Source organism: Phacochoerus africanus, chromosome 3 (assembly GCF_016906955.1).
Source record: "Phacochoerus africanus isolate WHEZ1 chromosome 3, ROS_Pafr_v1, whole genome shotgun sequence".
Taxonomy (NCBI): domain Eukaryota; kingdom Metazoa; phylum Chordata; class Mammalia; order Artiodactyla; family Suidae; genus Phacochoerus; species Phacochoerus africanus.
This window is the reverse complement of record NC_062546.1, coordinates 141,566,129-141,592,662: the sequence shown is the minus strand read 5'-3', so window position 1 is coordinate 141,592,662 and position 26,534 is coordinate 141,566,129. Positions and strand designations below refer to the sequence as shown.

The 26,534-nt window shown below is 39.7% G+C and overlaps 2 protein-coding genes across 6 annotated transcripts; one reads left to right on the top strand and one right to left on the bottom strand.

Moving 5' to 3' along the window:
- Nucleotides 1-1,055: 1,055 nt before the first annotated feature.
- Nucleotides 1,056-12,133, top strand: METTL5 (methyltransferase 5, N6-adenosine). 5 transcript variants are annotated; one of them, XM_047772838.1, is made up of 7 exons: nucleotides 1,057-1,503; nucleotides 4,092-4,206; nucleotides 4,815-4,996; nucleotides 6,072-6,154; nucleotides 9,686-9,737; nucleotides 11,620-11,669; nucleotides 12,029-12,133. In XM_047772838.1, exons 1-7 carry the CDS (start codon nucleotides 1,395-1,397, stop codon nucleotides 12,101-12,103), a joined length of 666 nt encoding a protein of 221 aa, XP_047628794.1. In that variant the 5' UTR covers nucleotides 1,057-1,394; the 3' UTR covers nucleotides 12,104-12,133. The 5 variants fall into 5 exon arrangements, with proteins under 5 accessions (XP_047628797.1, XP_047628794.1, XP_047628800.1 ...); XM_047772843.1 differs by lacking the exon at nucleotides 11,620-11,669 and having other exon boundaries at nucleotides 1,058-1,503; XM_047772841.1 differs by lacking the exons at nucleotides 9,686-9,737; nucleotides 11,620-11,669; nucleotides 12,029-12,133 and adding an exon at nucleotides 7,063-7,215 and having other exon boundaries at nucleotides 1,056-1,503.
- On the bottom strand, nucleotides 10,484-21,686 carry SSB (small RNA binding exonuclease protection factor La). Its single transcript, XM_047772837.1, has 12 exons — nucleotides 21,569-21,686; nucleotides 19,781-19,856; nucleotides 17,305-17,408; nucleotides 17,042-17,216; nucleotides 15,804-15,911; nucleotides 15,604-15,704; nucleotides 14,318-14,389; nucleotides 13,825-13,864; nucleotides 13,306-13,446; nucleotides 12,765-12,951; nucleotides 12,533-12,658; nucleotides 10,484-12,219 (listed from the first exon to the last, which is right to left on the bottom strand). Exons 2-12 carry the CDS (start codon nucleotides 19,844-19,846, stop codon nucleotides 12,134-12,136), a joined length of 1,206 nt encoding a protein of 401 aa, XP_047628793.1. The 5' UTR covers nucleotides 19,847-19,856; nucleotides 21,569-21,686; the 3' UTR covers nucleotides 10,484-12,133.
- Between the last annotated feature and the right edge of the window lie 4,848 nt (nucleotides 21,687-26,534).

Here is a 26,534-nt window from a genome sequence, read left to right as displayed (position 1 = left end):
CAAACCCGCAACCTCATGGTTTCTAGTCGGATTCGTTAACCACTGCGCCACGACGGTAACTCCCACAGAGATTGTTTTAACTAGTTTTAGCTCTAACAATATTTTCTAATCATTAACTCTTGTGTCAGCCTTTTGAGACTGAGGGGAGGCCAGGAAGCCTAAAGGAAAAGTCTTTTACTTCAAAAGACAAAGACTTATGAGCTTGTACATAGAGATAGAGGCAGAGCAAATTTCAGCAATGCTTACACTTGGGTCCACTTCCACTACATTTGGCTTCTGCTCCTACTCTGTGAAAGCCTAACTTTTTTCCAGCGTTTGACACCATTTCCTACTCTCTCTCTCTTTCTTCTTTTTTTTTTTTTTTGGTCTGCTTGTGGCCACACCTGCAGCACAAGGATGTTCCCAGGCTAGGGGTGGAATCAGAGCCGCAGCTGCCGGCCTACGCCAGAGCTACAGCAATGCCTCTGGATCTTTAACCCACTGAGCCAGGCCAGGGATTGTACCCCCATCCTCATGGATCCTAGCTGGGTTTCTGATGAGCCACAAGGGGAACACCAACAACTTCCTATTCTTTAAATTCTCTTTTGTTTGGGCTTCTCTGACGTCACACCTTGTGAGAGCTGAGGTACGTGACACAAGTGACTTAAAAAGAGGGAAACAAAGAAGGAAAATGCAAACAGCAAAGGCTGCAAAGGTGAGTGTGGGCTGCTACTTTTTGAGAGGGGCCTTGAGAGGCGGCAGAGCCGGCCACAGTGGGCATTAAAACAAAGTGACCATGACTCTCATCCTCACTTTTACTCTTTTTCTAACCCTCTTCCTTTGGGGACTCCAAGATACTCAAGGAAAAATTAGAAGGTAGGGCCCTCGCAACAGGCGGCGGGGCGGGGCCTGCGGAAAAAGCGAGCTCTGCCGGCGGCCCAAACAGCCCGACGATGGAGGGGGAGGTGCCGCTTCCGGCCGGCGTAACCCTTGCGCAGGGCCGCGGATGCAGCTCAGGAGCAGGCGGCTGTACGGCGTTCGCTTGTGCGTGTGCGCGTGCGCGTGCGTGTGCGCGTGCGTGTGCGCGTGCGTTGCTTGCACTTCCGGCTGAGGCGAGCGCAACCTCTGGAAGTGTTGGGCCACCGCATGAGGAGCTCTCGCGTCCCTAAGGCAGTCAGTTATTCACTCCTGCCCGGTATACCACCTGTATCCGTACGGGGTACCCTGGAGCTGGCGCTGGGAAGAGAGCGGGAACCGCCTGGGCCTGGTGCACCTTTCGCGTCTTGCGTTCCCTGACTGGCTCTCATCCAGCTGCGCCGAAAGGGGCAAGGGATCAGGGTTGGGGAGAAGATCCAGGTGAAGTTTCTCTGCAGATCCAGCGCCGTTAAACCTTTCGAGCGCACAGTTTTTTAAAAATGAAGAAATTAAGGCTTAAGGAACTAGAAAGTCGCCTGCAACAAGTGGATGGATTCGAAAAGCCCAAGCTACTTCTAGAACAGTATCCAACCAGGCCGCACATCGCAGGTAGGGCGGCTGATGTTCACGCCCTTGTTTCGCGGGTTAGTCCTGTCTGCTGATTTCGTAATGAAAATAGAACAGTTATTTGGATACCGGCAACGTCTAGAAAGACGTTGCTCTAAGATTACTTACTGCGTTAGAGAGGACTCGACACCGCGGCCAAAGACACGCACGTACAGGACACTATCGTTTTATTATCTGGTTTTCTGCATAACCTCTTAACACTGTCAGACATCTTTTTAATGTATTTGTTAATCTAATTACACTTTGAACTCCTTGAGGGCGAAAACGTGCTGGTCTTGTTTACACAACTCCCAGTTAGAAGAGTTCCTTGAACTACTTGGGAGCTCAGTAAATTATTTGCTAAATAAGGATCAATTTCCTAGTGCAACACATTGCCAGCCCAAGGATTCCTATGTGCTACACTCTGCCCTAGAAATAAAACTACAGTTGGTAGCAGAAAGACTTGAGTTTTAACAAATCCAGAATAGGTGCTATATAAAGATGAGGATGCATTTCAATTTTAACAAATGATCTGTGAGAGATTGATACTGGAAGTATAAAAATACAGAAAAAAACATTTGTATTTAATAAACATTACTGGAGTTCCCTCTGTGGAATAGTTTTGGCATAACGGGATCATGGGATCATTGGTGGCTTTGGAGACAAAGGGATGTAGGTTGGATCCCTAGTGGGCACAGTGGGTTAAGGATATAGTGTTGTGGTGCAGCTGCTGGGTAGGTTGCAACTGGGGCTTGGATCTGATCCCTGGCTAGGGAACTCCACATGCCAGCAGGTGCCCAAAAACAAAAAAATAAATAAGTGAACATTACCAGAGTCATTGGAGGAGTCAGGTAGATTAATTTGTTGTGGATATCTGCAAGGAGAAATCCTTCCCCGCCCCCAAGAAAATCAAGGAAAAAATGTGTATACCTGCACTTAACTCCAATGTACAGTCTTTAATTCCAACCAAAAATTGGCACAAAATTGTGTCTGGGTTAAGACCAGTTATCTCACTTTAGATAATGATTTCCTTAATGTCTTCTGGCTGTAGGGTTTCATAGTGGAATCCTTATTTTTTTCCCCAAGTAACAATCAGTTGTTTCAAACCCCTGTGTGTCACATACACATGGTTGTGCTAATTCTTTGAAATACTAGCTTCAAAGTCACTAACACCTGCCGCAATCGCTAGAACAGCACAGACAGCCTGAGACATCCCTGTAATTGTGTTTTTAATAAAACCTCTGGATCCTGGGACATCAGTGATGCCCAGCAGCCCTTGGTGAATTCAGATATCCACAGGGAGATAGCAGTGGAGTATTCATGCTTAACCTACAGCATATTCCACACCTTCGTGTATTTGAAAGATCTTTCCCATCTCAGAAGCTTCTGCTCTGCTCCTCAATAGTTCTCTTCTCTGGTCTCATTGGTAGGATATGTGTCTGTAGATCATGAATATACGTGTCTAAAGGCTGTACTGTGGATGTAGCTTTTTCCTTTCCCATTCTAGCTTGAACTTAATGGTGCCTGTATTATGGTGACAAACATACTGCAAAAAAAGTTCTGTTTTAATGTTAATGTTTGTTCACTATTATTAGTTCCCAGACTTAAAAGTTTCACAGATCAGTAAAATTTCACAATTTTAGAAACTGATAGAGTTGCCAAGTTTATATTTTGAGAAAGAAGGATTTTTTAATTTTTTATTTTATTTTTGTCTTTTGTCTTTTTAGGGCCACACCCACAGCATATGGATGTTCCCCAGCTAGGGGTTGAACCGGGCCTGTAGCTGCTGGCCTACACCACAGCCACACAGGATCTGGAGCCACATCTGCAACCTACACCACAGCTCACTGCAACGTTGGATCCTTAACTCAGTGAATGGGACCAGGGATGGAACCTGTGTTCTCATGGATACTAGTTGGGTTCGTTAACTACTGAGCCACAAGGGGAACTCCAAGGATGTTTTTTTAAACCTATTTACTCTTACATCCTTTTATAAAAATATTTCAACATCAAAGAAAACTGATGCATGTGTGTATGGCAATGTTTTGAACAGGTTATAGAAATTGTATTTTTCTCATTTAACCTTAAACTTTTGACATTCTTGGCATTGTCAGCAGAGACTAGTTTGGGGGAACCAGTGATATGTATTATCATCCTATTTATGGATCTCTTACTATATATCAAGTTACTATACTTTGTTATTTTTTAATAATCTAGAACACCATTTGGGAGAGGACTAAATAATGCAAGACTCGAATCCAACTAGGAATCATGAGGTTGCGGGTTTGATCTGTGGCCTTGCTCAGTGGGTTAAGGATCCAGCATTGCCGTGAGCTGTGGTGTAGGTTGCAGACGTGGCTCGGATCTGGTGTTGCTGTGGCTCTGGCATAGGCCAGCAGCAATAGCTCCAATTAGACCCCTAGCCTGGGAACCTCCATATGCTGAGGGTGCAGCCCTAAAACAAAGGACAAAAAGACAAAATAATAATAATAAATAATGCAAGACATTGTTTTATAAAGATTCATTTACACAGATTGGATTTTGGTCAACTTGCCTATTTATTCCTTAATATGTTTTTTTTCATCTTTTAGCATGTATGCTCTATACAATCCACAATACATATGATGACATTGAAAATAAAATGGTTGCAGATCTAGGATGTGGCTGTGGAGTGCTTAGCATCGGAACTGCAATGCTAGGAGCAGGGTATGTGTTCTAGTATACACTGTTTGGGTATGGGGTGGTTATGGGACTCTGCAGTATGAGATGAGAGGAGCAAGAATCTAATAGTACATTTTGGAGTTCCCGTTGTGGCTCAGTGGCTAACGAACCCAACTGGCATATATGAAGACTCAGGATTGATTCCTGGCCTCGATCAGTGGGTTAAGGATCAGGCACTGCCATGAGCTGTGGTGTAGGTTGCAGACGGGGCTCGGATCCTGAGTTAACTGTGGCTCTGGCGTAGGCCAGCGGCTATAGCTCCAACTCGACCCCTAGCTTGGGAACCTCCATATGCCCCGTGGGAACAGCCCTAAAAAGACCCAAAAAAAAAATAGCCAAAAGAAAAAAAATACAGTAGTATATTTTGAATGGACTGAACATCAAAACAAAGTTTAAAAAACAAACAGTAACAGCACCAGTTAAATGTTCTCTTTTATATAAAACTGAGTTTACAACTCCTGACTCATTGGGAAATCATGCTGTTGAAAAGCAATACTCACTGTCACTTGGCCAATTGGGTTAAAAGATAAATGGTTTTGTTGTGTTTTGACTTGGGAGCTATAGTAGTCACTTTCTGTGTGTTATATTTATAGGTTGTGTGTTGGATTTGACATAGATGAAGATGCGTTGGAAATATTTAATAGGAATGTAGAAGAGTTTGAGTTAACAAATGTTGACATGGTTCAGTGTGACGTGTGCTCATTATCTAACAAAATGTCCAAGTCATTTGATACAGTAATTATGAATCCTCCCTTTGGGACCAAAAATAATAAAGGTTAGTAACAAGAATCAGGTGTACTGGTGTCTTTGCAGAAAAACAAGTTTTAACAACCATTTTCACATTGATTTTTTGGGGTTAAGTGATTATATCACTGTTGGTTAAATAGACCAATCTCTTACCTTTATAGTTATTTCAATTTGTTTAATGCATGGCTAGGGTATTGAATGTTTCAATCTTTGTTTTCCATAAATTTGTGCTAAGTGAACAAATTTATTCACTTGTTATTTACACTTCATTTGCTTTCTAGAATAATTTACCTAACCCTTATGAATTATTATGAATCCTATAAAGGATTTTATACCTTTGGAACCTCTTTTTAATGCCTCAAAATTTGAAGGTTTCACTGTGTGTCCATCAGTAACAGCGACTTACTGTGGCTATTTTATGTATTTTGTGCTAAAGGAAGGTAGGAAGTCAATAAGCAGAGGAAAAGACATGCATAGTTTAAAAAGTCCTCCTTCGGAGTTCCCGTCGTGGCTTATCGGAAACAAATCTGACTGGCATCCATGAGGATGCAGGTTCGATCTCTGGCCTTCCTCAGTGGGCTAAGGATCTGGTGTTGCCGTGAGTGGTGGTGTAAGTCGAAGACAGGGCTTAGATCCTACGTTGCTGTGGCTGTGGCTTAGGCTGACAGCTGTAGCTGTGGCTTAGGTCCGATTCGACCCCTAGCCTGAGAACCTCCATATATCTCGGGTGTGGTCCTAAAAAGACAAAAAATAAAATAATAAAAAATAAATAAATAAAAGCCCTCCCTCTACCTACCCCTGCTATTCTGATTACTGCTTTACTCGTTCCCTTCTGCCCTCTTAGAAAGTCATTAATTTGGAAGATAGTATTAAAATTTTTACTTTAGCCTCATTTAAACAAGACAGTGTAATTCTGGTTTTATTCTATCAACCATAAAAGCTACTTGGATATCTTGATTATTTGTACTCTCTTGTTATAGAAAGGATTTGAAATGGCTATTTTGGAGTTTGAAAAAAATGTTTCCAAATACCTAGTATTCATTTAATCTTCTATTCTGATAACAGGTATATAATGTAAATAGGAGTTTTTTTCTACTTAACAGGGACAGATATAGCATTTCTGAAGACTGCCTTGGAAATGGCAAGAACAGCAGTATATTCTTTACACAAATCCTCAACAAGAGAAGTAAGTTCAAATCATGATATTCTATGTAATTTATTTTATTTCTTTTTTAGGCAAGTTCCCAGGGTAGGGGTCACCTTGGAGCTGTAGCTGCCAGTGTACACCACAGCCACAGCCAGATCTGAACCATGTCTGTGACCTATACCACAGCTCAGGGCTACGTTGGGTCCTTTTTTCCTTTTGGTCTTTTTAGGGCTGAAGCATATCGAAGTTCCTAGGCTAGGGATTGAATCAGAGCTGCAGCTGCCAGCCACGCTACAGCCACACCAGATCTGGGCTGTATCTGCAACCTACACCACAGCTCACAGCAATGCCGGATCTTTAACCCACTGAGCAAGGCCAGGGATTGAACCTGTGACCTCGTGGATATGAGTCGGGTTCATTACTGCTGAGCCACAATAGGAACTCCCTGGATTCTTAACCCACTGGGTAGGCAGGGAGCGAACCTACATCCTTATGGATACTGATTGGGTTCATTACCGCTGAGCCATCATGGGAACTCCTGTTACTATTTTAAATCATTCATGTATTAAGAGATTTTAAAGTAGTTTTGTAGGAAAAATATTTTATTTGCACAAATACAGTGTACTGGAATCCAGTTGGAAACAATAAATTCTGAATATATGGTAATATAACAACCCTTAAAAATAAAGTCACATAGCTAAAAAATATATATATAAAGTCATACCACATTTTATTGCCCTTCATTTTACTGCACTGTGCAGATAATGCATTTTTTACAAATTGAAAATTTGTGGCAACTCTATCAGGCAAGTCTTTCAGGATTATTTTTCCCAACAGTAATTGCTCACTTCATGTCTCTGTGCCACATATTGGTAATTCTTGCAATATAACAAACTTATTATATTTGTTATGATTACCTGTGATCTTTTTTTTTGGCCACCCCACAGCATATGGAGTTCCCAGGCCAGGGATCGAACCTGCAACCCAGCTCTACAGAGACACTGCCTATCCCGTTGCACTACAGCAGGAACTCCTGTGATCTTTGCTATTACTATTACAATTGTTTTGGTATTGTTTAGCAATAAAGTATTTTTAATTAAGATATGTACTTTTTTAAAGACATAAGGCTATTGCAAACTTATGCAAACAGAACTTTTATACATACTGGGAAACAAAAATTCAGGTGACTTATTTACTCTTGTGATATTCACATTATTGCAGAGATCTGGAACTGAACCTATAATATCTCCAAGGTATGCCTGTATACTGCCAACAATTAGTGGTACATATAGGTAAGCAGCAGAACACATGACTTTACTGGTAAATAAATCCCCATTCAGTAAGTGAAAACAAACACCAATAATTATTGGTATCTAAAAAGCTTAAGTTTCCATTGTGGTTCAGCTGGTTAAGGACCTGACTAGTATCCATGAGGATGCAGGTTCAATACCTGGACTTACTCAGTGGGTTAAGGATCTGGCGTTGCCACAAGTTGAGGCATAGGTCACCGATGCAGCTCAGATCTGGCCTTTCTGTGGCTGTGGTGTAGGCCAGCGGCTGTAACTCTGATTTGACCCCTAGAGTGAAAACCTCCGTATGCCATGGTTGTGGCCCTAAAAAGATTAAATTTTTAAAAAAGGCTATGTTGAGGAGGTCCCCAAGACCATCCTCAGGTTTGACTCATAAGGAAGTCTTATAGGACTGAGTATACAATCACACTCATGACTGATTTATTACACCTAAAGGATACAGAGCAAAATCAGCAAAGGGGGAAAGGGTGCATAGGTCAGAGTCCAAGAGAAACCAGGTTCAAGCTTCCAGAGTTCTCTCCCAGTGGAGTGATACAGGATGCACTTAATTCATCCAGTTGACCCTGGCCTGGGAATTTCTGCATGCCATGGGCATAGCCAAAAAAAAAAAAAAAAGACTACAAGCACATATTGTATTTTCTTATAAAGGAAATGTTTGAACCTCAAATTTAGGGAGAAGTATTTTTATCAATTAACTTACTATGAATACTACCAACATGAACAAAATGCTTATACCAAATATTATCTCTACCATGGTATTTCTAGAAAACTTGCATATGATTATGGACTTTTTTTTCCATTTGTATTGTTAGTGTTGTATATTTACTTAATTGTATATTTATTTAATTCAAAAAGCAATTTTTGTAACAAATTAGTAACCAAAAATTTTATGAAGTGGTTCAAAATGTTTAGACCTAGAAATAGCTAACATTTAGTGTTTGTTCTGTGGGCCACCACAGTTCAAAGCACTTTTCCCATTCTAAAACAATCTAGGAGTTCCCATCGTGGCGCAGTGGTTAACGAATCCGACTAGGAACCATGAGGTTGCGGGTTCGGTCCCTGCCCTTGCTCAGTGGGTTAAGGATCCGGCGTTGCCGTGAGCTGTGGTGTAGGTTGCAGACGCGGCTCGGATCCCGCGTTGCTGTGGCTCTGGCGTAGGCCGATGGCTGCGGCTCCGATTGGACCCCTAGCCTGGGAACCTCCATATGCCGAGGGAGCGGCCCAAGAAATAGCAAAAAGACCAAAAAATAAAAAAAATAAAACAATCTAATGAGAGATACCATTATCATCCTCATTTAACAGAGGAATAAACTGAAGCACAGAAAGAATGAGAAATTTGCTTATGGTTATATAGATAATAAGTAATGAATCTTTAGTTCAAATACAGGTTGTCTGGCTCCAAAAACTGAACTACTGCCACTGAACTGCCCATGGACACAGATCTCTGCAGGATGGTTTCTATGATAGCTGTATATATGTCTATATATATATATTTTTTGTCTGTCTTTTTAGGGCCACACTCGCAGCATATGGAAGTTCCCAGGCTAGGGGTTGAATGGGAGCTACAGCCGCAAGCCTACACCACAGCCATACCAGATCTGAGCCATGTCTGCGACCTACACTGCAGCTCACAGCAATGTCGGTTCCTTAACCCACTGAGTGAGGCCAGGGATCAAACTTGCAACCTCATGGTTCCTAGTCAGGTGCATTTCCACTCTGCCACAATGGGAACTCCATAGCTGTATTTATTGATGAAGCGATGCTCCAGAAACCATGAGTATATTTATTATGCACTTTAATGAAATTCTGAAGTAGCCTAATTAGATTTAATTATGTAATTTGTTCAGATTATTAAATGGCTTTTATTTTCAAAATATCATCCAGTTGAAATATTTTTGAGTTTAAATTCCAATGAAATTTTAAAAGCTTGAAAATTTAGTCAAGTATTAGTAAAAAGAAATTTTAAAAAATATTTAGGAATTCTCTTCATGGCTTGTAGGAAATGAATCTGACTAGTATCCACGAGGACACAGATAGGTTGGATCCCTGGCCTGTCAGGAGGTTGAGGATCCTGCGTTCCATGAGTTGTGGTGTGGTCACAGATGTGGCTCTGATCCCACATTGCCATGGCTGTGGCTTAGGCCAGCACCTGTAGCTCCAATTGGACCCCTAGCCTGGGAACCTCCAAATGCCTTTAGTGCAGCCCTAAAAAGACTAATTTTTAAAGATCAACTGACATTAACATGTTATTTATGTTCAGCATATTCAAAAGAAAGCTGCAGAGTGGAAAATCAAGATAGATATTATTGCAGGTAAGAGGATTTTTTTTTTTGTCTCTTTTGTTGTTGTTGCCATTTCTTGGGCTGCTCCCTCGGCATATGGAGGTTCCCAGGCTAGGGGTTGAATCGGAGCTGTAGCTGCCAGCCTACGCCAGAGCCACAGCAACGCGGGATCCGAGCCGCGTCTGCAACCTACACCACAGCTCACGGCAACGCCGGATCCTTAACCCACTGAGCAAGGGCAGGGACCGAACCCGCAACCTCATGGTTCCTAGTCGGATTCGTTAACCACTGCGCCACGACGGGAACTCCAGGTAAGAGGATTTTTAAGTTTCTCACAAAACATGTATTATCTCAACCCTAATTATCTTAAGAAGGCAAACATGCATTAGCCTAACCAGAATTTTTATACAGGTGCTGAGAAAAGATATTGTAGAACACGTATTTTAATGTCACAGAATGTGTGTGGTTGGAAATGGAGTTTGCCTGAAGTTGTCCCAATTCATGCATTTTACTGAAAACTCTTAATGGTACTCAAGTATTTGTTCCCTCCAGGTGTAGACAGAACCCCTGTAGAGCATCACTGTGACTTAAGCTTGGGCTTAGTTTGTCAGGCCTTAGTTTGAAATTCATTCCTGGAAAATACCACTAGATTATGCCTAGATTACCTTTCTATTTCAATTTTCTAATTGTCCCTGGAGCCAAATAACATGGAGCTTTTTTGTTTTTAGTTGGGGTGGGGATGGGGGAATAGAGTATAATCATCCACACGATGTAAATCATGTTTGATACATTTTTATTAGTAAATTGAGTAATATTCATAAACATCAACAGGGGAAAAGCATATTAACTAGAAGCTAACTACAATCCAAGTTAATTCTGGAAAGCCTGAAATAAGAGTACAACAAGGGGGAAATTCTTTTACACAGTAATAAACTGACTAGATTAGCACTCTAGTGTTAACCACATAACTAGATCATAATAGTAATATAATGTGTAAAAGTCTGTCTTCGTATTATTCAGTATTGTCATTCCATACCTAGTTTAAGGTATAATATGCAACATGGAGACCTTAGAACAGTTCCAGTAGTAGTAGAGTAAGCCAGAGCTTTGCTACTCCAAGCATGGTCCTCAAATGTGGACCATCAGCATTGATATCCCTTGGGAGCTTGTCAGACTTGTAGAATTTCAGGCTTCACGTAGACCTACTGAATGATAATCTGCATTTCAACAGGATTTGATTTGAATGCACATTAAAATTTGAGAGATGTGATTTACAGAGTTAGAATCTACTCCAAAATATGAAGCACAGGTATGTAGACTGCTATCCCTCTAAAATTGATCAGTACTAAGTTTGGAGAACCTGCATTATCCTTTAGAAGTAAAGAATATGAAAAGTGGGTTTTTGGAGTTCCCTGGTTGCCCAGAGGGTTAAGGATCCAGCACAAGTTGTCACTGCTATGGTTCAGGTTATTGCTGTGGCATGGGTTTGATCTCTGGCCCAGGAACTTCACATGCTAAGGGTGCAGCCAAAAAAACAAAACAAAACAAAACAAACCCCAAAACAAAACCAAAAACGACCACTACCACAACAAGAAGAAAAATGGGTTTTCATTTGAGCACTTGGTAGGAAAACAGCTAATTATTACTAAAATCGAGACCAAAAAATTTTTGAAATAAGCATGGTTATGAAATTGGTAGCTTCAGATTTAGAAAATTAAAAATAGGAAGGTACTAACATGTTTTCATAGGATACACTTTTATCTACTTTTCTCAAATTTTGGTTAAAGTGACTGGTCTAAAATGTTTATTTTATCAGCATTTAGGACTCCCTACTTAAAATTTTCTTTTTAAGTCAAGGGTGGTAAATGTTTGGAAATACAGTTTTTATCCTTGGGTGGCTTTTGTTTTATAGAGCTGCGATATGACCTGCCAGCATCATACACGTTTCATAAAAAAAAATCAGTAAGTCTCTTGATTCTGGTTTGTCTACATTCAGTACTGAAAAACTTTGCAATAAGTAATTATTTCTAACATTATTAAGTTGCTTGAGTAAATACAGAAAGCCAGCCTGGAAGATAGAATACTTTCTCAAATGCTTTGGGAACGAAAATAAAAAAATCAACTGTTTATTTTTATGCAGTATACATTTTATTACTTTGTACTAATACATTCTCATATTACAAAGGCAATTTAGTGGAAGAATGTTCCTTTTGATTTGAATCATCTGAAAAAACACAAACGGAACTACACATTTAAAAAAAATACTCATTTGCATAACAAAAAGACAAGTTAAACAACAACCAAAAAAATCTTTCTTACAGGTGGACATTGAAGTGGACCTAATTCGGTTTTCTTTCTTAAAGCCTTCAGACAAAAGCAGCTTAAAATCTAATTAAAATGAATAAAAAAAATTTTTGTTTACTAAACTAATGGTATCTGGCCCGTTTTGCTCTCTTCCGTTGTTTTGGTGCCATACGGTCGTCTCTTTCTTCTCTTGCTCTTTTTATTCGTCCTATATGATAATTAATTTTCATTAAGTTCACTGTAAGCATTAATTACTCCACTTTAATATTGAGCATAACTATCAAAAATAATTGTTTCAAGAGATTAGCACAACTTTCCTACACCAATGAATAAAGGCTTTTCCTTTACTATAGACCTGCTCTCTAAACTTACCAAGTATCTTTGTTTTCCATACTTAAAACAGCATAACCAGGGTCAGTCACAAATCTGAGATCATCACTTCCACAGAAGTTGTAAAACCACATTGCTATTCTCTCCCACAAATGATTTCTCCAAGTACCCAAAGACTTGTAAAAACTTACCAAATGGAGCACGTCTGTCTTCAAAATGATCAAATCTAGGTTTCCTGCCCTGAAACTGTGCTCTTCCTCTGATAGCCATGCCAGCTCTACCTCCTCCCCTTCCTCCTCTTCCTCTAAATCTGCGACCTGTAGAGACACAATTAAGAAATTACTAATGTTTTTTTAAATCTCTTGTCAATGTCTTTTAACACTGATTAAAAATTTAAACTGTCAAAAAATCAGAAATAATGACCTCTTGTCCTCCATTTGTTTAGGGATTCTTGCTGATCTTGTATTATTTTTCTCAGTGCTCTTCTTTCCATTTCTCCCCTTAGTACTTCCCAGACCACTCTTTTGTTCCTTATTTGTAGGTTACCATGATGTGCGTCTCTTGCTCTAGCCAGTACTTCCTTAGCTCTTTCTTTAAATAGAATTGTTCCCTACACCAAAGACAGAAAACAAAAACCACACCCTGAAGTTAAATCCCAGTTAATTCTCTCACACAAAATAATTTTTCCTACCCTGCAAATCTTATTTGCCACCATCAATTTCACTGAACATCAGGAAGTTACTACAAAACCTACAGTCACTAATTCCAGCAGTTATTCACAGCACAATTAAAAAAATCAGACATTACACCCAGTTATAGCAAATAATAAAACAGTAATCAAGTAGAACTATTTTCATAAACACATTAACAAAAAAATTGCTTTCTTCTACTAACGTCATCTTCTGAAAGGTAAGTTTTTATGGATTTTTAAACTGATTACTAAAAAGCTCATGAATATCCAAACCTCTTTGGATCCTCTGACAAAGTCTATCCACTTTATTTCACCATGCCTTGCGAAAAGGTTGTGAAAATCTTCTCTAGATGTTTGATCATCTAAGTTCCCGCAGAACTTCAGCAAGCAGCCAATCTTTCCTTCTAGCGCTCTCTATAAAAGTATACAAGGCAGTAAGTCTTTCAAAAGAAACCACAAACCAGAATTGACATACAACATTCTATATATACATATATATGGAATAAATTATACCACTCTCTCTATATATACATAAGGAGTAAGCCAGAAACTAAAATACTATTTTAAAGTATTTTAAGTAGTTCGTGCATTTTCTTTTATTATCCTTTGTTCTATAGTGGCTTCTGATTTTAACTTACTTAATTTCAGCAGGTAGTAATTTTAAGCAATATGTGCCCATTCAGTGTAATGACAACGGTAGACTTGCTTACATAATTTCTTTAAAAAGTCCTCAAGCTTTTTATTCTCAACTTTGAATTGCAGATTTCTTAGATATCAATAATATATACTTACCATTTCAGGATGCTCTGCTAACTTTAGTTTTTCTTGCTGTCTACAAATAAAAAATATCATTAGAATATTTCCATTTACTTTACATAGAAAAAAGTTAAACCCTGGAGCTTCCCCTTGTGGCATAGTGGGTTAAGAATTTTGCACTATCACTTGAGGTGGTATGGGTTCCATCCCTGGCCAGGAACTTACACATGCCGAAGGTGTGGCCAAAATAAATAAATAAATAAACTGATAAACCTTATTCATGATGACTAAACTACTTAATAACCAAAGCCAGCCCTCAAGTTTTCTGACTGTCTGATGCTAGAGTACAACACAATGTGACTCCCAGTTTATCTAGGCAGCTTAAGGCCTCAATATGTCACTAGCAAAAGAAAGGCTTATTATTGCTCATTTCAGAGCTCACCATCAGCTTCACTTCCCAGAACTAGTAACTTTACCTTTGTCAAAGCTTTAAGAAATTAAGATGTTATGATCAGCTCAATGTACTTACTGTTTAGCTCGTAATTTAGCTTCTATTTTATGTTTCTTTCTTTCCTCATTTTTTTTGGCAAAGTACTCTTCCCTGAAGGATATGAAATACAAGAATGTGTTAAGCAATAAGATCCTACTGTATAGCCCATCAATCTTTTGGGATAGAACATGATGGAAGATAACATGGGAAAAACAATGTATATATATATATGTATGACTAGGTCGCTCTGCTGTACAGCAGAAACTGGCACATTACAAATCAACTATAATTTTAAAAAAACACAAAGTACAGAGGCTAAGTTCATGAGAACAAAGATAAGACTGCAAATTATTTTGAATGATTTAAGACATGGCATAGGAATTAATGTACATTTTCTATCAACATACTTATAAATTTAAAATGAAAGAAGTTTTTACTTTTTAAAAATTAAAAAAATAAAAATTATAGCTTACCAATAAATAATACACATGCCATAAAATTCACCCTTTTAAAATGTATAAAACAAGATTTTAGTATATTCGGAATTGTGCAACCATATCTTCTAATAAATTTCAGAACATTTTCAATGACCACAAAAAGAAACCCTATATCCATTAAGAACTCACATTGGTTTTCATTTTTTATGTATATAAAAAAAGTAAAACAGAAGTTATGCAATTACTTTGTCCCATAGTTTAGTGTTAATTTCACAAAATGAGAAAATTCTAAAATCTCTGAGACCCAGGAATAAGAGGAATCATGAAAACCGCAAGTTAAAAAATCCTTTTGAGAATTTAACACTGACAGTATGATTTATCATTGTGCACCTCTAAGTCCATCAGGTTTACTATGTACCATTTAGACGACTGAGCAATGCAAAAAGTAGGGAATTATGTCCTTGATGTCCTAAATATGATCCAAATCTGTATTAAATAATCCTTTATACTATATAAAAATATAGGCACATATATACACGTGTGTGTACATATAGAGACAGAGCGATGCTCTACAAATTACACACCGATTTATTTTCTAATCACACTAAAAGCTCAGATTTTAGCATGAAGCCAAATTGTAAGTTTTAGATGCAAAATAAGTACCTTTATTAATTGCTAGCAATGAAAACTTACTAACAAATATTTCCTTATAGTCTCAAAGGACTAGTAGTTTCCACAGAGAAACTTCAAGCATTTCTCAAAGGATGCCAAAGGACACTAAAAATACTGGTCCTATCGTAGGGAATACTATTCTATACTCTTTACCCCAGTGTGTCAATTCCAGGTAACTAAGTGGCCCCAAAAAAATATCAGTGCAAAAAGACTTACTTGAAAAGTATTAGCAGGTCTGTGTCTTTATACTTTTGGCCAGGGGTCTTGACAAACTTCTTAGCAGATTCAATGCTATCAAATACAGCAAATATTGATCCCTATTAAAAGGGGAAGTAAAAGTTGTTTTGTTTTTTTTTTTAAGTTACATCCCATGTATTTTTCAACTAGAAAAAGTCTGTAACATCATACAACCATACCTTAAATGTTTTGTGCAATGTTCTTCTCATCTGAATATTGAGTATTTCACCTTTATCTTCTAACCAGTCTTTTATGTCATCAAGGGTTGCATCAGTTGGGAAGCCTTTCTATGAAAAGTAGGAAAAAATATACAAATGGTATCTCAAGTAAATAACTGTCAGAAATTCTGATTTGTCTTGAAACGAAGCCAGGATACATATATATTTTTCTGTCTCTTAAATGTTTAATAGCTGTGATTAGAGCCATTGTTGTCCAGTGCAATAGAAGTGACTCATTTATCTGGGATTCACTTCAAAATAATCCAGTTAGGGCAAGGATAAAATAAGATTATCTCATGTTAATAACTTGAGGTTAAATAGTGGTACATTATATATTCAACCTACTTTCATATGCCCGAAATTATCCAGAATAAAAAAAATCTACTTAGGAGTTCCCGTCGTGGCGCAGTGGTTAACGAATCCGACTAGGAACCATGAGGTTGCGGGTTCGGTCCCTGCCCCTGCTCAGTGGGTTAACGATCCGGCGTTGCCGTGAGCTGTGGTGTAGGTTGCAGACGCGGCTCGGATCCCGCGTTGCTGTGGCTCTGGCGTAGGCCGGCAGCTACAGCTCCAATTCGACCCCTAGCCTGGGAACCTCCATATGCCGAGGGAGCAGCCCAAGAAATAGCAAAAAGACAAAAAAAAAAAAAAAGAAAATCTACTTAAAAATTAATGTGCTAAAGAAATTAGCTATCAATTTTTGCTGGTAATAAATAAACAGTTGAATATGCATTGGGTCCTTAAAATGTACCAGAGATTTTGTCCAATGCTATATGGATTTTTTAATTCTTTTTGTTGTTGTCTTTTTAAGGCTACAATCCCGGCTAGGGATCAAACTGGAACGGTAGCTGCCAGCCTACGCCATAACCACACCAACGCCAAATCTGAGCTGCATCTGTGACCTACATCACAGCTCAATGAGCAAGGCCAGGGATCAAACCTGCATCCTCATGGATATTAGTTGAGTTGTTACCACTGAGCCACCACGGGAACTCCTTTCATTTAATTCTCAGAACAGTTCTATAAGGTAAAAAATAGTATCCCCACTCATGAGATGATATGAGGCTTAGGTTAAGAATATTGCCCAAGCACACACAGTAAATGCTGAAGCTGTTAATTCCTAAGCCCTTATTCTTATCCACTCTATGTCTTTTCTAAATAAATTTATTTATACTTAAATGTGTTAAAGGTCCACTTACAACATAAACAGATCTGTTTTTAAGATCATTTTTATACTCATCAGTCACTTCAGGGAGGGGTTTGCTTGGAGATCTTCTAATTTTAGTTTTATCTTCACTTATTTCCATGAGTTCTGCCTTTGATTTGCTCAAAGCTTCTATTATTACATTAAAGTCTGTTGTTAGACGGTTTAACCTGAAAAAAAAAAAAAATTACAAAAGCATTGTAAGACACAGAATTGCTGTTAACCGAAAATCTAATAATTTTTTAAAAAGATTTTTACCTATTAAACTTTATCATTATCTCCAAAGGTACCCAGCCTTCGTCCAGTTTGATCTGTTCCTTTAAAAATTTGTCCCGTGGCAAATTGAAGTCACCAAAATAATACTGTAAGATAATTACAACATATTTCAGAGCACTGTATAATATTGACTCCTATCCTGGGGTTTTTAAAATTACCATTATATCACCATTCTAGTCTCTAAAAATACATGTCAAAACTTAACAGGCAATAAACATTTTCACTTAAATACACTATAATAAAACATTTATAATATAAATTAAAGGGATTAAAATTTTAAAACGATAATTGAAATAATATTAACAGATATATCAAGAGATTAGTCTTAAAAACATATTTAAGGATTTATTATATGAAAAGCTTATTTCAAAATCAGTGTGAAAAGAATAGATTGTTAAATTTAAAAAACTGGAACAAACTAATTACTCTTTTTTAATTAGAAAAATTCAAAAGTTGAAGAACAGAGGCATTCCTTTTCAGCGTAAAAGCAAGGAAAAAAAGTATACATCAAAGACCCAAGTGTGAGTACTTGGAATGCCAGAAGTAGCAAAAAAAAAAAAAAAAAAAAGGTAAAAGACAAACAGAAGTTTAATACTTCTTATAAATCAAGGAAGAAGGAAGAAAACCTGAAAACCCTAGTAGTAAAATGGATAAAGAGCACTTTTTAAAAATTACTAAAAAGGAAAATGTACTGTAAACATTGGAAATATCCTACATATTAAATAGGGAATGAGGAGGTCCCACTGTGCGGCACCAGGATCAGTAGCCATCTTGCTGGGACGAGGGTTTGATCCACGGCCTGGCACAGTGGGTTAAAGATCCAGTGTTGCCACAGCTTTGGCTCAGGTTTGATCCCTAGGCCAGGAACTCCATATACCAAGGGACTGCCATTCATCAGGCTTTATGAATAGCACTCAAGAGTGAGATTTGAAAGACAGCAGGTTGTGGAAGATATATTATTAACTTTTTGGTTTTTGTGGGGTTTTTTTTCCTTCTCAGCCACACCCAAGGCACATGGAAGTTCCTAGGCCAGGGACTAAAGCTGTAACCTACAGCACAGGTGCAGCAACCTACTAGGCCAGGCTGGTGGAGGTAACAGAACCCAAGCCTCCACAGAGACAAGCTCCAGCTCATTAACCCACTGTGCTACAGTGAGAACTCCAATTTTTTTGTATTATCCTAAATATTAAACACAGAATAATTTGTGACTTCTCTTCAAAATTATAAAGAAATTAGTTTTATAAAAAAAAATGTAATACACAAAATTTAAAATAACAGAGAATTGCAACTTTAAAAAAAAGTGAAAGAGTGCCTGTTGTGGAACCTGACTAGTATCCATGAGGATGCGAGTTCAATCCCAGGCCTCACTCAGTGGGTTAAGGATCCGGTGTCGCCATGAGCTGTGGTATAGGTCATAGATGAGGCTTGGATCTGGCGTGGCTGTGGCATAGGCCAATGGCTGAGCTCTAATTCAACCCCTAGCTTGGGAACTTCCGTGTGCCACATGTGTGGCCAAACAAAAAAAAAAAGTGAGTTCGCATTGTGGCACAGTGGGTTAGTAATCTCACTGAGCATCTTGGGTCACTGAAGAGGAGGTGTAGGTTCATTCCCTGGCCTGACAAAGGATCCCACGCTAAAGGATCCGTCCATATATCGTGGGTATGGCCATTAAATAACAATTTTTTTAATTTAAAAAAATTATGCGGAGTTCTCTTGTGGCACAGCAGGTTAAGGATCTGGCATTGTCACTGCAGCAGCTTTGACTGCTGTTGTGACAAAGGTTCCATCCCTGGCCTTGCAACTTCCACATGCAGCAGAAATAAAAAAAGTTATGAGAGTTGCAAAAAAAAGCTACCAAGTAACATAATCTGAATTTTCTCAGTAATAAATTAAGGGATAATTTCCCACACAGCCATTACTGATACCATAAAGCATCAACTTAAATAAAACATGTAAATTCAAAAAAATGCCAAGAGAACTTTAAAGAGATAATTCTGTTAAAAAAGTTAAACAGCTGAAAGGAACTAACTGGGCAGAAAAGACTACTAGGACCTTCAAGAATAAAATGCTATTTAACAGGGGAGATATTTTACAAAGAATTTTTATATTATGTGCTAGGCACTATTTCAAGTGTCTTACATTTTACCAACTAACATAATTCTCACAGCCACCTTATGAGGGTACTACTATTATTCCCACTTTAGAGACTAGAAAATTAAAGCAAAAAAAGTAACACTAGTCTGTAGCATTATCCTTTGAAAGGTTTTTGTCTTTGGGTTTCAGAAAATGACTCCATCTATACAAAAATGTATACTACTGTATATGTTTTCTAACTCCAATAATAAACGACTCACCAAATGATCATTATACTGAAATTAAAAGCTCTGTTTTTGTTTTGAGGCCCTAAATTTCCTTTCAAAGAGCCTGTTTTTGCAGTGTAATACCACAACAATCATACCTCAATTTGATGACAGATTTTGGCCTCCAGAGCAGCCAGTTTTTCATTATCACCATTTTCAGCCATTGTGGCGGATCTGTAAAATTTCCCATGTTGGCATAAGGAGGTTATTTTTTACATAAAACTCAAGACCATTTTTTAAGTTTTAAAATTATTAGTATCCCAACATTTTCCTAAAAATCACTTTTTTCATTTCAAAGGTTCAATTTTTCTACTCAATCCTCAAATTCCATCCAAAGAAACTTTGATGGAAAACGGAAAAGCTATGGATAATCTACACCCTTTTCAGTAAATCACTGTTCCAGCTTCTTCCTACAACACAGTGAGTGGTTAATCTTCATTTAGATGATCTAGAAAGCTTTGGGGGGGAAAAACTCCATTCAACCACTTACCAACCATTACTAGATTTAAACAGATCACCATCTGTCAGTATATTACCATGGATCTCAGCCTAGTTTGGTGTGGGTCGAATTTCTTTTGAAATTAGTCACAGCTGACTTACCAAAAGCTTATGAACAAGATTATACATCAAAACTTTAAGATAAAAAGAATTCAAACATCACAGTCACGATTAGATTAAATGTTAATGTTAAGGAACACATAAAAATGGTGATTTGAGAGCCTGGGGACACTAATACAACATTAAACTAGGAGTATGCCTATTAATTTTCTAATATATTGGTTAATCTTACAGCCAGTTTCCTGTTTCACATCCCCGACAATAACACTGCAGGAAAAAAAAAATCCCGGCCAATACCAACTGTGAAGTTGGTTTGCTAGGAATAACAGTCTTCTGACTTCAAATTACTTGCTTCTAGTGCTCTACCAAACCATCGAAATACACTGTTCAATAGTGTATTTATAAGGATTCATCAAGGATATCTGCCATTGATCAACTCTAAAGATGAACTGTGACTGGTACACTTCTTGGAAGCATCATTTTATATACTATAATTGCTATGCAACAACCTGGATGCACAATGGAAAATCTCATATGGTGCAACATTTCTTTACAAAATATGATCAATCTTATGAACTTGTTTGTCGACCACAATTTCTAAGCTATTACCGTGATGTAGGGGCCCCCTACAAAGAAAAGGGTGAGATAAAAGAACTATTTAGTCCTCGTAAGACTTCTTCGGCCTACCCAATTTTGGAACTTCGTTTCATGAGATACCTTCCCAGAATGTACAACTAAAAGTGTAACATTACCCACACTTTCCAATTTCCCCCCGAAGCCTTTTTGTGAGTCAATGAGGACCATAAAAATCCAAGAGGGACGCCAGGGGAACGCCTGCGGCCCCTATTCCTCGGCCTCCAGTCTGTATCACATGATCCAAAAAACCAGTCGGCGTTTAACCCACGCCAACCTTCCCACAAACTTACACAGTCGAACATCTGCTTTCGGCGACACAGGAAAGCGGTGGAGGTACGAAACCTTAAAGATGCAGTGGGGGGATGCGGGCAGCCCGCGTCCAAAGAACGCGCGAGCGCCGCGTCCCAAAGCAACCATTGGATCGCCTGGGCCCCAGTCAAGTGCGGGAAACCTCCCCCTGCTCCTGCGAGGAACGAACCTCGCGATGGCCTGCGCACCTCCCCCCGCTGCCCCGCCACCAGCTCAGCGCGCCGCCTCCGGCTGCGGCCCACGCGGCGCTCGCCCCGAACGCGAGGAAGGCGAGGGGCGGACGCACCCAGCGTGAGGCAGCAAGGAAAGGGAACGCGCCGCCGCGCGCCACGCAAAGCAGACCCTTTTGTACCTTCATCTCTTAGCTACCGGGAGTTGCTCACCTTTAAGTTCCCGGTCCCACACAGCCGCGCCACAGGGTCACTAACAGCGACAGCAACGTCCGGACTTCTCAACGCCGCCAAATGCCCGACGCGCGTAAAGAAGATGGGGGCCGTCCCGGCAGCCCTTGCGGCTAGAGTGGGCGGGGCTTCGGGCGTGCCGGAGCCGGTTCCGCGCTCTGAGCATGCGCCTGGGCCGCGGGCCCGAGGCCACAGGAGTCCCACCCACCCTTCGAGGAGATTGGGTTAGGAAGTCCCGCCGGATATTGAAGGGTGTTAGGGTAAATGTTTCTTTTTACGTATTTCTGGATTGCATTTGTATTTCCAGCCCTTCATTAGGCTCTCTGTTTTATAAAATGTTTGTTTTTCCCCCCTAGAAGCTATCCTTTTAAAAATTATTTAAATTTTCAGTGATTTTTCTCCCTTAAAAAAAAAAGACAAATTTTTTAAAAAAGGCAAGACTCACGGAGTTTTAGAGTTGAGATAACAATAGAGAGTTCAAGAGCTGGAATTCTGAAATCAGACTGCCTGTATTCAAATAAAGGCTCTTCAGTTTACAGACTGTGACCTTGGGCACTTTACTCAACTTCTCTATCCCTCACATGTAAAATGGAGCAAATAATAAATATCACGTATCTCATACAGTTGTGAGCATTAAATGTGATAAAGCATATATACCTTGCCAGGAACTGTGCCTTACATATAGTAAGAAAAGCAGCATATATTAATTTAAAACAAACAGGAGTTCCCGTTGTGGCTCAATGGTTTAAGAACCCGACAAGTATCCATGAGGATGTGGATTAGAGGATCTGGTGTTCCCCGAAGCTGGAGTGTAGGTCGCACACCCGATTGACCCAGCGTTACTGTGGCTGTGACTGATTGGACCCCTAGCCTGGGAACTTGCACATGCAGCAGGTGTGGCCTTAAAAAGGGGGGGCAGGAGGACAAAACTTGTCATTTTAGTAGTTCCCATCATGGCTCAGTGGAAATGATTCTGACTAGTATCCATGAGGATGCAGATTCCATCCTGGCCTTACTCAGTGAAGTTAAGGATGCAGTGTTGACGAGAACTGGTGTAGGTCACAGATGTGGCTTCTATATGGCATTGCTGTGGCTGTGGCATAGGCCAGTGGCTACAGCTCCCATTCGACCCCTAGCCTGGGAACCTTCATATGCTGCGAGTGTGGCCCTAAAGACAAAAAAAAAAAAAAGTCATTTTAGATGACCAAAATGCTATCTAGTTCGGAAATCTGCTGCCTCTACTAAAGCCTTTTCCTATTAGTACACTTTTTGCACAATAATTTTAGTTTAAATGTTCCTTTTTGTTGGAGTTCCCTCTGTGGCACAACAGGATGAATGTGCCATCCTCCTCCTCCTCCCCTCTCCCTCCCTTTCTCCCTCTCACTCCATCCATGCGCAGGGATGACGGTTCCCTCCCAGGAGGGCAGTGGGTTAAGGATCCTGTGTTGCTGCAACTGTTGTGTAGGTCACAATTCTAGCTTGGATTGGATCCCTCGCGGGGAACTCCATATGTCCCAGGGACTGCCACAAAAAAAAAAAAAAAAAAGAGTTCCCTCAGGCTGGAGCATGTTAAGGATCCCAAGTTGTGATTGCAGAGCTGTGGCGTGAGTTTGTGAGTTCGATCACTGGCTGGAGAACTTCCACATGCCCTGAGCGGTGGCGGCAGCAGCAGCAGCATCATCATCATGGTCACTTAAAGGAGTTTTTTCTTTCTTTTTTTTTTTTTCAGGGCAACACTGGATCGTTAAAGGAATTTTTTCTTGTAGTAAGGCAATCTTTTATTTTCCCCCAAGTTTTCTTGAAAATTTGAAATGATATTGGTGAAATAGCCTGTTAAATGATCTCAAAGGTTTTTGGCAGTCCCAAAACAGATCAAATGATTTTATTTGTAAAACAATGCAGTAATAAATTCAATCCAGATAGTGTATCAAGCCAATGAGAAAACTACTTCTCTCTCTCTCTCTCTCTTTTTTTTTTTTGTCCTTTTTAGGGCCACACTCACAGCATATGGAGGTTCCCAGGCTAGGGGTCTAATCAGAGCTACAGCTGCTGGCCACGGCCACGGCCACAGCAATGCCAGATCCGAGCCACTTCTGCAACCTACACCACAGCTCACGGCAACACCAGATCGTTAATCCACTGAGCAAGGCTAGGGATCGAACTCGCAACCTCATGGTTCCTAGTCGGATTTGTTTCCACTGAGCCACGACAGGAACTCTGAGAAAACCATTAATGGAGTTATGCTCAGCTAGTTTAAATTCAAATTAATGGTGTTCTCTTTTATCCACTTAACAAATATTTATCTACCTCCTACCTGGTGCCAGGACAAAATAAAAACTTAATTCACTTTTTGATCAAGTCAGTCAGAATATAGGTATTTAACAGAACAAATAATACAAATGTCGGGGTACTACCATGATTCCACTGGACAAACCATTTACTACCTGCCTACTAATGTCCTGGTATGGAGCTTGGCAGTGGGAATAAAAAAAAGACCCAGACTCTGCCCAGAGATGGTGGCACTCAAACAAATGTTACTACTCATTTATAGCCCCACACTTGGTAGAACTGCAGATATAGTCTGCCAGGGACAACACTTACTGCAGAACATTTATTGTTTCCATCTGATCTCCAGTCCTTTACTCTCCCTTTCTTCTTCTCTCCTTTCTCCCTCTCTCTTTCTTCTACCATCCAACTCCATGCAGCTACCACATGGATTCCTGGCTGCATACAAAAAGGAAGTTTCATTTTTTTCAGATGAAGCACCAAGAAGATGCTCTCTCATGCAGATATCCATCTCTCTCATAATGCAACTTTGTAGGATAATGTACTAAAAGACTATCTCTTTGGCTGTAGATTTTTTTTTTGTCTTTTGTTGTTGTTGTTATTGTTGTTGTTGCTATTTCTTGGGCCGCTCCTGTGGCATATGGAGGTTCCCAGGCTAGGGGTCCAATCGGAGCTGTAGCCACCGGCCTACGCCAGAGCCACAGCAACGCGGGATCCGAGCCGCGTCTGCAACCTACACCGCAGCTCACAGCAACGCCGGATCGTTAACCCACTGAGCAAGGGCAGGGACCGAACCCGCAACCTCATGGTTCCTAGTCGGATTCGTTAACCACTGCGCCACGACGGGAACTCCCTGTAGATTTTTTTTTTCTTTTTTGGACAACCTGTGGAGTTCCCAGACCAGGCATCAGAGCTGAGCCTCAGCTGTGGCAACTGTGCAGCTGAGGATCAAACCTGGGTCCCCAGCGCTGCAGAGATGCCACTGATCCCATTGTATCACAGTGGGATCTCCTTTGGTTGTAGATTTAATACAATCATTTTAGAGAGCAATTTGGCAATATCTGCCAAAGTTTATGATATGCAGAGCTGATGGCCCCAAAATCTACTTCTAAAAATATATTCTAGGGAAATTTTTATGTCTGTGAATAAGAAGACATGTGCAAAAATATTCATAGCAGCATGGTATATAAGTGCAGAGAATTGGAAATCCACTAAATGTCTATCAAAAAAGAAAGAGTAACTACACTGTGATGTAATTAAACAATAAACTATATAGTAATGAAAACAAGCCAAAACTACATGCACTGACATTGTTGAAATTCAAAAACATGGTGCTGAGTTAAAAAAAAGGATTTGGGAGAGTTCCCATTATGGCTCAGCTGTAATGAGCCCAACTAGTATACATGAGGATGCAGGTTTGGTCCCTGGCCTCGCTCAGTGGGTTAGGGATTCAGCTGTGTTGTAGGTTGCAGATGTGGCTTGGATCTGGCCTTGCTGGGGCTGTGGCATAGGCTGGCAGCTGCAGCTCCAGTTGGACTCCTGGCCCCAGGAACTTCCACATGCTGCAGGAGTGGCTGTAAAAAGAAAAAAAAAAATACTTTGCCCAAAATACAATATTGTGACACACAAAGGGAAAAGAAGGAGCCTTTGGGCTTCTGGGAAAGTAAGCACATAAAATGATGTTCCACCTTATAAGTCATCAAGGAAATGCAAATTAATGGTACCATGAGATGCCACCACACCATCACTAGAATGGGCAAAGTTAAAAAGAATGATAGTATGTTGTCCAGAATGTTTAGCAGATACATTGCTGGTGCAAGTGAAAAATAACATGACCACTTTAGGAAGCTCTTTAGCCATTCATATAAATCTCACGACATGCCTACCCCATGACTCAGTAATTTCACTCTTAGCTATCCACCTCACAGAAATGAGTGTGTACATCTATCCAAAGACAGGCACAAGAGTGTTCAGTGATTATTCATTAGAGCCAAATGTCCATCGACAGAAGGATGGATAAATCAATTATGGTGTATTCATATAGCACATACTTATTCACTACATGATTCCAGTTGTACAACCTTTTAGAACTGGCAAAGCTAATCTATGCTGGTTAATTTTAAGAAGGGTATTCACTGGAAGAGGGAAGTTTCTGGAGAGCTGAAAATGTACTCCATCTCAATCTGGGTGGTGGTTACAAGGTAGTGTTCATTTGTGAAACTTCATTGGGCCATACACTTGAAATTCAGCACTTCACAGTTTGTATGTTATAATTCAATTTTTTTAAAGTCTTTTTAAAAGTTTCCGTCCTTCTTTCTGTCATGCCTATCCAAGTGCTTTGTCCATTTCCAAAACAGATTTTTTAGGAGTTCTCTGTATAATCTAGATAAAATTCCATGTCAGATATATGTATTGTGACTATCTTCCCTTAGGCTCTGGCTTGATTTTTCACTCTCCTATTGGTGCCTTGGATGATTACTGCTTTTTATATCATGTTTAAGAAATCATTGCCTACTCCGAAATCATGATGCCCTTCTCCTCAACTTAATTTAGAAATTTATTATAAGAGGTCCCATAGTGGCTCAGTGGGTTAGGAGCCTGATACTGTCTCCATAAGGATGCAAGTTTGACCCTGGCCTTGCTCATTGGGTTAAGGATCTGG